Consider the following 10,669-nt stretch of genomic DNA (forward strand, 5'->3'; position numbering starts at 1 on the left):
GCAGCCTTGCCAGCCTCGCTCCCTCCTGCAAATGTAAATGTTTATGGGTGAGTCAGCATGGGTGAAGGGATATGCAGCCGGTGCGGGTGGCCGGTCCCCGGATGGGATGCCCCGGCAGTGGGCTCTCCAGTGATGCCACCCTGATCTGACCCCACTGTGTCCTCATGCATGCAGATAACAGCGCCCTGCCGTACCAAAAAGCAGCCGCAGGAGTTCATGGCTCAGCCATGAGGAAGGTTTATCTGCCTCCGGGCTGTCGGGGCCAGGCTGGGGAATGGGAACCCGCAGCAAGGCTGGGGAATGGGAGCCCGCAGCAACCACTGTCACCCCCAGCCCCACTTTCTCTCGGAGGCAAAGAGATGCTCCCATCATCCGGCTTCACCCCACAGTGGCTCGTCCCCCTGGTCCAGGTGAGGATGAGGCTCAGCAGGTCCCAAAAAGGCAGATGGGTGCAGGTTGGAGGGATTGCTCCTGTCCTCGTCCAGCCCTGTGCCTGCCGCTCCGGAGCAGGAGCCCAGCGAGGATAAACTTTCCTCCACTACCGAAGCACGAGCCAGCTGCTAGGAGCCGGGAATCGCCCTATTTGGCATAGTCAGCAGGTCCTGTCAGGCTGCCATCTCCCAGCTCACGGCAGAGGAATCTGCAGGAAGCCAGCGCAGTGTCACAGCAGGATCCTCGGGCCATGCCACCCCGGCAAGCCTTCGTGCCGTGCAGTGGGATTGGCAGCGTGAGGTGCACGGGGCTGTGTGTGGCATGGGGCCGTGCACGATGCCGTGCAGGGTGCTGCGCATGATGCTGAGCACGGTGCTTTGCACAGTGCTGTGTGTGGCACGGTGCTGTATGCATGGTGCTCTGCACACTGTGGTGCAGCTCCGCAGGATCAGTCCCCACCGGGTATTTTGCTGGCGCAGCAAAGTGCAGCCCAGTGAAGCAAATTACAAGCAGAGCAGGGCCGAAATGTCTCAAATTGCAGGTTACCTCGGGCCGGCTGTGCCGCTGAGCCGAGCCCTGTGGGTCCCAACGTTCCAGCTGCCCCAAATTACAAAGCGGGGCCCAGGCAACACAGCCCTGCCCAGTGCCGAGGGGCCGAGCCCTCCCCAGCCGCAGGCAAAAACAGCATCGTAATGGCCGGTGTGTGCTGGCACCGGGGGCTGCCCGTCCCCACGCCTCCGCTGCCCTGGGAGGAGCCCAGGGCAGGGACGGGGACCCTGGCTGGGGGCAGTGGGGACCACAACTGGGGAAGGGTGAGGACCCTGGCCAGGGCGGGATGGGGACCCTGGCCAGGATGGGACGGGGACCTTGGGCAGGGAGGGAAGGTGACCCTGGCCAGGATGGGACGGGGACCTTGGGCAGGGAGGGAAGGTGACCCTGGCCAGGGAGGGATGGAGACCTTGGGCAGGGTGGGATGGGGACCCTAGACAAGGAGTCTCAGCCCAATGCCAGCATCACTGGGCCCACGGTGGGGAATCACAGCCCCATCCCCATCTGGGCTGCAGGAGCGAGTCCGGATGCTGCTGGCACTCCTCCAGGCCGGCTCGCCTCGGCAGCGCGGCCGCCCTCACAACCCCCTGGCCTCCCCTCGCCTTTCCCCCTTCCCCTCTAAGATTTCAGCACTGATTGTTTAAGGCCAGGAAAAGCCGCCCCAGCAGCTGCACGGAGCCGCCGACTGCAGGCAGACGGACGGACCAGTTATTTCTGGGAGCCACGATTACATTCGGCGACGCCGGGAGAAACCTAAATGGTGCTGGTTCCCCTCTGGCTTCCCGGTGCCAGCAGCGATGGGGACAGGCACCCTCACCCCAGCCCCGTGGTGGTCGCAGTCCCTGGGCATTGGCGATGGCTTTTTTGGGGGAGATCTGGCCGGGTCCCCGGGGAGGCGCAGAGGCGAATAGCAAGAGGATGAGGTCACCCGCCGGCGGCTGCAGCCTCTTGAGCAACTTCAGCCCAGGAGGAGGGGACTGCGGGGGGGCTGGGACCCCCGTCCTGGAGACTGTACCTTGGGGAGCTGCATGGCTGCTGCCGCCACACTGGCCTGGGGAACCACAGGGGTGGTTTTCTGTACCCCTGTCTGCACCCGGAGGCAGAGGTACCTGTGCCGGAGCATCTCTAGGCTGGGTGGTTTAGGAAATGGTCTCCTGAAATCAAGGTGGGGGGTCCCAAGCCCTGTTTGCCCCCATGCTATGCTGCCAGCCCCCAATAATGCTGGGGCATCAAGCCCGAAACCCTCACTGTCCCCCTCGGACCCTGGGTGCTGCTTGGCCTCAGTGGCCGTGCCCCACTATCTCGTGCCTGTGCCGAAGGGTTGGGCTGGATCTGGCCCTTGGCTGGCATGATGGGGGGCCCAGGAGCAGAGTGAAAGGCAGCTGGGTGGGGGCCATGCTTGCTCCTGGCACGGCATCACTGGGAAGCATTTTTGGGGTGCCAGCACCACTGTCCCACCATGGTAGCTCAGCTACTTGGCCAGGGGACAGGGTTTATACCTTTGCCCTCACGGATAAAAACACCTTTGCAAAAACCCTCCCTTGTGACACCCCCCCTTCCCCACTTGCACCCCAAAAAGTGGCCCCTTCCAGCGGCGCTGCTGGGATGATGGGGGGCACCAGGTTTCCCCCACTTCGCTGTCAGGGCAAGAGGCCGGGAAGCCCCCCAAGCCCCCAGCTGGATCTCAGCTGGGAGGGGGCCAGGGGCCGCCTGCCCCTCACCGGCCTCCCACACTCCCTCCCCAAACCAGCCCTAATGAGAACAAGCTGGTCCCTGGCTGCGGCGCAGGAGGAGGAGAAGGAGGAGGAGGAGGAGGAGGAGGAGGAGAAGGAGGAGGCTCCATCCCAGCAAGCAGCAGAAAGAGGCGCAAGGAGGTGAAGTGTACGGGACAGATCCCGTCCTCCCAGCTCCCTCCTGCTGACGCGGCGGCTGCAGGCGAGGTGAGGATCCCGCTGGCAATGCCAGCCTGCTCCCCCAATTTTGGGGTGGCTCCCGAGCAGGGCGCAGGCTGCCCCGTGGCTGGGGGTGCTGCGGCGAGGACTGGGCATGGTCCCCGCAGCGGGACGTGGGATGGAGCCAGCCATGCAGCCGTGTGCCTGGGCATGGTTGGGAGGATGCTGCACCTGGACAACATCAATATTGTGAATTTCCCAAGCATTTGGGGAGCGGAGGGAAGCGGAGCGGGGTTCGCTTGCATCCAGCCAAGCCGGAGCTGGGGACGTGCTGTGGGTCTGGGGGTGGGTGAGGATGGGGACGGGATAGGGTGGGGATGGAGGACTGACAATGGCTGTGGCAACAGGCTCTGCTCTTGGCACTGATTTGGGCTTCGGTCAGCCCCTCCACGGCCGTGGCTGCTTGTCAGCTCCGCTTGCTGATGGCGAATTAATGCCTTCACCTTCCCCGGGACTTGTCTCCCCGCCATGGCCGAGAGGCCCCTCTCTGTGGTGAAGGCAGCAGAGGGGGAGGATGAAGGGGCTTGTCCCAGCCCCCCAAAAACCCTCGTCTTGGCAGTGCCGCTCTTACTGCAACGAGCCCACAGCAGCGGCGACGCCTGCGGTGAGCCAGGAGGGTTGGGGGGTCTGGGGGTCCGGGGGTACCTCCTGCCTCTGCCGCCGTTTGTTTGCTCTGGTTTAATGCAAACCAGATTTTGCAGCCGGGAAGGAGCCTGAAAGCCAAGTCCCGCTGCTGGAATTCCTCCCGGCTTGCAGTGCTGCTGAGTTGGGTTTGTTGGGGGCGGAAAATGGGAAGTGGATGGGATTTGGGGGGGCCCGAGGTCGGGGGAATTGTTCTGGGGGGGTCGCCGCTGATGGACCAGGGGAGCTGGTTCCTGAGACCTTCCCGTGGGGCCATGCGGAGGGGGACAGCTTTGGGAACGGCTCGATGGCATTATGTGGCGTGGCGCGACCGAAAACTCACTGCCATCCCCCAGGAATGTGCTGCGACGTGCTGGGGACTGTCGCACCCCGCTCCTGAACCCCACGGGGCTGAGGAGCCCGGCGGGGGGCTCGCCCCGGCTCATCGCTTTGGGCTGTGCGCGGGGATGGGAAACGCTCATGCCATGTCCTACAATGTGCTGTGGGCTGTGGCTGCCGGTGAGGGGCAGATCCAGCCCCATCTGGCACAGAGCGGCGCAGCACGGCAAGGGAATGGACCTGGCCTTCACCCTTCACTGGGGATGCTCGGGCAGCCAGGACGCCCCCTGTTCACTGCACCCAGCTCCAGGGCTGCCCCTTTACAAAAACTTTTGGGGAGGGGTTGTCCCATGCGCCGTTCCGGCACCGCTTGGCCGCTGCAGCAACACCAGGGTGAAATCCTGCTGCCAACCTATTTTTAGCCATGTTCAAGCTGGGAATCGTTTGTAACGGTCCGTGCCGGGACGAGCGGTTGGGAAATGCCACTCACGCCGGGGGCCGGCCCCTCAGCAGCATCGCCTGTGTCAAAGTTTCCACTGGAAACCTCAATTTTTCAGGAATTTTCTGATCAGCCAAATGACCGTTGTCTGAAGCTGGTTGTTGGCAGCAGCCCCGGTCTCCTCGCGTGCACACAGCATCCCCCAGGCTTGAGCAATTTGATTCAGCTGGTTTCCATCTATTTTTTGCAGTGCGCCGTTGCAAAATAAACGCAGACCCTTGCTCAGTGTCGGGGCAAGGAAACCAGAGCTGCGTTTTGCTTTTCTTAAGCAAATTCAGCCGGGTGAATAAGCGAGCGCCCGAACTAACTATCGGTGGTTCGACGCTTGTGCTTGTCCCTCTGTGGTGGAATGGCATGCAGGGCTTGGGGTGGGTACACCGTGGGGCTTTGCTTGCGACAGGGCTCGGGGGTCTTGCTCCATCGGGGTGTTAACGTTTTGCCCTCCCCTCTGCATCCTGCAGGCTGCCGTGCACGAGCCCCAGGGGACATGGCAGTACGGCCAGCGATGGGCATGTGGCTGCTGCTGCTGCTGGTGGCCCCAGCGCGCTCAGCAGCACCCCGGCACGCCGCAGTGCTGGCTGATGGCGGGGGCAGTGGGGACGGTGAGGAGGTCTCGGCCGCGCCGCCCATCCACCGCGTGACGCCGGGGACCGGCCCGACGTTGGGGGATGCGGCGGGGACCACAGTCACCAACAGCTCGGCGCCGGGTGGCATGCTGGACGGGCTGGTGGACTTCTTCAAGGAATACATGCTGCTGGTGGTGGTGGTGGGCTCGCTGGCCTTCGTCCTCCTCTTCATCATCTGCGCCGCCGTCATTGTCCGGCAGAAGCACAAGGCATCCGCCTACTACCCCTCCTCCTTCCCCAAGAAGAAGTACGTGGACCAGCGAGACAAGGTCGGGGGGGCCCGGGCTTTTAGCGAGGTGCCCGAGAAAGCCCCCGACCCCAGTGCCGAGGAGCCCCTCGACTGCAGCCGGCAGCTGCAGGCAGACATCCTCGCGGCTGCCCAGAACCTCAAATCCCCCCCCAAGGCACCGCTGGCCAATGGGACCCGGGGGGAGCAGAAACCCCCTGCCGAGGAGGAGGAGGAGGAGGAAGGAAGCAAAAAGTTAGGCGATGAGCAATCTGCTGAGCCCCCTCCCCAAAATGCAGGTGCTGAGGAAGCAGCGGCTGCAACGGGAGCACGGGGAGAGGGGGCCCCCAACGCAGCCCAGGATGGCTCCCCGGCCCCCCCCGGCATCTAGGGCAGGGACCCGGTCCCTGGCGAGTTCCGGTAGCTGCCGGCTCAGGGGACGCCCCGCGGACACGCGATGGACGTGGTGGTTTGTTGCTCCATACGTACGTGGCGGCTCAAGAAAGCCCCGATGAAGGCCCCCCCCGCTCCACACCCAAGACTCCCCCCGCCCCCAGGGCCCACTGACCCTTGCACCGGCGGGATGCCATGGCAAAGCCATGACTTTTTTTTGGCAGGCGATGTTTTTCCACAGTGCTGGAGTTACTGTCAGCCCCACTGCTCCAGCTGCCCAAGGAGCTTTTCCCACCCCCGGGCACTGGGTGGGTGCATATCCCCCCCGCCGAGCTCTGGCTCTGGCCCCCTCCAGTGCTGCGCCAGGCAGCCCTTGCTTGCTCTCTGCCACCCGTCACCAGCTTTCTCCCAAATGTTATTTTACTAATTAGCAGCATCCTGGTCTGTCTGGCCAGGAGCTGCATCCCTCTGGGCAGAGGCATGGGACCATGGCTGGGGGGGGGGGGGGTCTGTGCAGTTGCCCCCCCACCCCCCCTGGGGAGTGGGGCAGGAGCTCGCCATGACCTTGGGCACCATGGGCTGGCTTTGCTGATCGCTGTGGCCACCGAGGACGGGATGACCTTGTCCATCCTTGCCCAGCTAATGGGAGAAGGGAAGAGGATTTAGGGGCGAGGACCCACCCTTTCATTTTTCCACCCCAAAGCCGTGATCTGAGGGCAGCCCAGAGCCCAGCTGGACTTTTGCCTTATTTTCTTAACTCCTTCAGCTAGTAATAAAGATGTTTCCTATGCAGATCTCCTCTCCTGTGTATTTCTGCAGCTTGTGGGATGGCCGAGGCACAGTCCCCACAACTTTTTCCTCCTTCAGGGCCCTCCCTGCATCACGCTGCTGTTGGGGCGCAGCTGATTTCAGCTCCAGCCCTGTGGGGTCCACGCATGACCCCAGAATCTGGCAGGCGCAGCCGGCCTGGCTGTGCTTCGGGGTGAAGGTTATCTGTGTGGGTGAAACCCTGGGAGCTGGGGGACGCGCTTATCATTCACAAAATCTGTACACCAACACGCCATTTCGGGGAAACTTTTATCTTGCAGCCTGCAGCCAAGGGCAGGGGGGGCTGCAGTGCTGCCACATGCCTCAGCACCGGGACGCAGCTGTGCCTGGCAGGGATGGCAGGCAAACCTGCAAGGCAAAAGAGGCTTTTCTGCCTGGAAAGCAACACATCCCCATATCCTTGCATCCCCATACCCCTGCAATCCCACATTTTGTCCCAGTTGTGGGGCAGGTAGGGATGCATCCCCATGTCCCTGCATCAGGACAACCTTTCCCATTGGAAGAGCGTGCTGGCTTTTATCTCCCTCTTGCATTTTGTCGAGGGGCTCTCACAAGCACAAGGAGCTGATTCTGCCCTAAAGTGGACATGGGCGTCTGAAGTTTCCCTGATTTTTTTTTTTTTTAACCAGGAAACCGCAGGACCATTCCCAGGGAGCGAGGCACATTCCTCGCTGCAGGAAGGTGGCAGGAGACAGGGGCCATGCCGAGGGCCAGCAGCCGGCACGCAGGGAGGTGCTGAGCTGAGGTACTGCCAGAGCCGTCTTGCAAGCGACAAACCACAGCAGCAACCACACTTGGCCTGCTCTGCATTTAAAAAAAAAAAAAAAAAAAAATTATGGACAGATACATCAGAACAAGCTACTTATTTTTAAATGCAGTTTTTAATGTTTTTAAAACACCCTAGGTATGAAAGAAGGCAAGTAAGGTTTCTTGGGGTGGTTTAAAAATCTTAAGAGCAGGCAAAGTTTTCAAACATGTTTTCTGTTTGTTTTGGAAATCTATGGAAATACTCCCCTGGAAAAGAGCAACCACCAGAGGGCACAGAAGAGCACAGTGGCCTGGAGCACGGAGGGCAAGCCAAACCGCAAAACATTTCATTTTCAAACGTTGTGTGCCCCCAGCTCCCAGGGAGCCAGCTCACACTCAGCATGCAAATCCTCGAGTAGGTGAGCATCAGCAACGCTCTCCCCATGACCCCTTCCCCCTGCAAAGCTCAGCTGAACTGTGCCCGGCAGGATGCAGAGGGCACAGACCGACCCCTGCTCCCTTGGGAGCTTGCCCTCAGCTCTGCACCCCGGCTACACTATTGCCCTCCTGGGTTCAAACCCGAGGGTGCATTTACTCTCTTTTAACAGAGTACTTGGCCAATCCCAAGGGTTGCATTCTTATAGAAGACACTCCAAAATTAAGATTGTTCCTCTAATGGGAGCTTCAAAAAAAAAAAAGAAAGCAAGCAAGCATTAGTCATAACTGGATGCCAGCAGAATCAAGCCCTGCTAGCTTGGGTCTGTGCTTCCTGGAGCAGTGGCACCCAGCTGCTACTTGCTGGTCTCCCAGCAGCATATTTATTGTCAGTGCCCTCTAGTGCCTGCCAGAGCATCCCAGCAACCCGCAGAAGAGGAACTCGCGCACAGGTTGCGAAATGAAACTCCGACACAGCTGAAGTTTGCGGGCAGATGTGCTGCCCCACATTTGTATACTGCATCGTTACACAGACTGATCTGCAGTTCCTACATAAACATTAAGACCAAGGCAATGTTTCCCACTAAATTCTGTAAAATATTAGGCAAAACTATACATCTTCCAAAAAAAGTGCAGCCCTTCCAGGACCGGAACAGCAGGATTTTCTCCCCAGAGAGAAGTCACCAAGTTCTCTGCAGTTGAGCAGTCTTCTTCACTCAAACATTTCAAACACAGTCGTGACAGGACACAGGCTGCCGAAATACCCACATCCCAGTCATGTAAGCACTACAAGAGTGGCTGTACACACACGAACAGTGACACGTTGTGCGCAAGTTGTGCGTATCTTACAGCTTCATTTAGTAGTGTGCAGGATCCTACTAATAGCTAGAATAATTGCACTGCAAATTTAAGTGGAATGAGAACAAGCTTTACAGTCACTTTAGGCATTGTTTGCTTTCTTCTCTGACTCTTCTTTGTTTGGATCCTGCTTCAACTTGTAATCAGCCAAGGCAGCCTTGATTGCGTCTTCAGCCAGCACTACAAACAAAACAAGTATTTCAAGGACAGCCAGAAGTCATTTAGAACAAAAGATGCTGTAAAAACAAGAGCAGCCAGCAGTGACCACCACTGCAGGTAGCACCAGTCAGCGTCTTAGAAGTAGAATGTCAGAATCTGAACACTTATTATCAGTCTGCTGAGCTATGGAATCCAAAAGATGAAAGAGATCTGAAATCTCTTAAAATAACCCCAAAATCTGGACATAAGCAAGTTTCTCTTGTGGGCTAACCTTAGCTGTTCCTTGCGCAGAAACTTTATTTGGAAAACAACATTCAGAAGCATCTGCGCTATTCCCAGAAGCCTCCCTCTCAAATACAAGCTTGTGTTTGAACTTTCACCTTTTAGTCCTTTACTTACTAGAGCAGTGCAGTTTGACTGGAGGAAGGCAGAGTTCTTTAGCGATATCAGTGTTCTTGATTTTCAACGCTTCGTCAACCTGAAATGCAGTTAGTATGTAGTCACCAGTCACATGAAGTACAACACGGACTACTAAGGCATTTGCTAAGAGTGCTTTCAGAGCCAAGCAAATCCACACGGAAGAACATCTCAGCTGCCAGGGGCAGTGAAGGATGGCAGAATTAAGGAATGTCTCGGACTGAGCAGTGGTGGGAACAAACCAAAGCATACCAGTGTTACAGACTGAGTGTTATTGGATGGGCTGCTCTAAGGCTGCTTATCTTCTATCATAATACAGAACTGCATTGCTTGTTTGGCAGAAAGAGAGATATAAACGACCTAAAGATGCTCCATAATTAAGCTTTCTTCCAGAATCTGGGATCAGCATGTTTTCATTTGTCGCATAAAACACAAAGTACTTCCCTACAGATTAACAGATTCTTGGAAAAGGCAACTATTGCCCTAGAAGTCAGGCCACTAACAGGGTTGACAGTCGCTGCTTTCTGCGTCACTGTACCGCGCTGCACAAAATCAGTACTGGGATTCTTAGACTACTGTTTCCTACACAGTCCCAACAGAGAACACAGGCAGGTTCAAAGCTTTGAATGCTTTTCGTGGTGTCACCTCTGACCCCGGCGGGGACCCTTACCGTTTTCCCTTTGACCCATTCCGTCGCCAGAGAACTCGATGCGATCGCTGATCCGCAGCCGAAGGTTTTGAAACGGGCGTCAACAATCCTCCCGTTCTCATCCACTTCCACCTGTGAGAGCGTTAGCAGCACCTCAGTGGCTGGCTCAGCTCTACCAGGCACCCCAGAATCACCTTCTCAGGCCCAGGCAGGGCCCTGGGTCCCACCACGCCCTCGGAGCAGGGCAGGGCCTGCCCGGGCCCCAGGGGACATTTCAGGGGGGTTGTGAGGAGGAAAGGCCGCGCTGCACCCCTGAGGGGAAGGGGACGAGTTTGGGCCTTGCAACAGCCCCAGGCGACCCCCCCCACCCACCCCGTCCCCGGTGTCAGCGGGTCCCTAAGGTCACCTGCAGCTTCATGACGTCGCCGCAGGCCGGGGCACCCACCAGGCCGGTACCCACGTTCTTGGCGTTGCGGTCGAGGGAACCGACGTTGCGCGGGTTTTCGTAGTGATCCACCACCTACGAGGGCATCGCGTCACTAACGGGCACCGCGCCTATATTATATTATATTATATTATATCCTATCCCATCCCTCCCCTCCCCTCCCCTCCACGCAGCCCCTCACCTTCTTGTGGTAGCCCAGCCTGACGGCCGCCTCCCCCCGCCCGGGCCGCAGCAGAGCCACCCCCACCACCCTCAGTGCCGCCATCTTGAGCCTGGCGGGAGTGGGCGGGGCCGCACCGCCCTTTTTTTAGCCTCCGCGGGAAGGCCACGCCCTCCGCGCTGCCTCAGGCCTGGCGCCGCCGGGCGCCCACGTTTTACCTCGGGCGCGGCGGGAAGGAGGCGAGGGCTGAAGGCCGCCTGGCGGAAAAAGCTTCGCGCTGTCGCTAAAGCGATCAATAAACGCTGTTTCCACTCACGACGCCGTTGTTATCGCG

The 10,669-nt window shown here is 59.0% G+C and overlaps 2 protein-coding genes across 2 annotated transcripts; one reads left to right on the forward strand and one right to left on the reverse strand.

The window, feature by feature from the left end:
• Positions 1-2,778: 2,778 nt before the first annotated feature.
• TMEM119 (transmembrane protein 119) lies at positions 2,779-6,429 on the forward strand. The gene is made up of 2 exons (XM_052797938.1): positions 2,779-2,921; positions 4,854-6,429. Exon 2 carries the CDS (start codon positions 4,880-4,882, stop codon positions 5,633-5,635), a length of 756 nt encoding a protein of 251 aa, XP_052653898.1. The 5' UTR covers positions 2,779-2,921; positions 4,854-4,879; the 3' UTR covers positions 5,636-6,429.
• Positions 6,430-8,125: 1,696 nt separating this feature from the next.
• On the reverse strand, positions 8,126-10,494 carry ISCU (iron-sulfur cluster assembly enzyme). The gene is made up of 5 exons (XM_052796044.1): positions 10,357-10,494; positions 10,137-10,250; positions 9,752-9,862; positions 9,064-9,142; positions 8,126-8,685 (listed from the first exon to the last, which is right to left on the reverse strand). Exons 1-5 carry the CDS (start codon positions 10,438-10,440, stop codon positions 8,588-8,590), a joined length of 486 nt encoding a protein of 161 aa, XP_052652004.1. The 5' UTR covers positions 10,441-10,494; the 3' UTR covers positions 8,126-8,587.
• Between the last annotated feature and the right edge of the window lie 175 nt (positions 10,495-10,669).

This window comes from Harpia harpyja, chromosome 9 (assembly GCF_026419915.1).
Source record: "Harpia harpyja isolate bHarHar1 chromosome 9, bHarHar1 primary haplotype, whole genome shotgun sequence".
Classification (NCBI taxonomy): Eukaryota; Metazoa; Chordata; class Aves; order Accipitriformes; family Accipitridae; genus Harpia; species Harpia harpyja.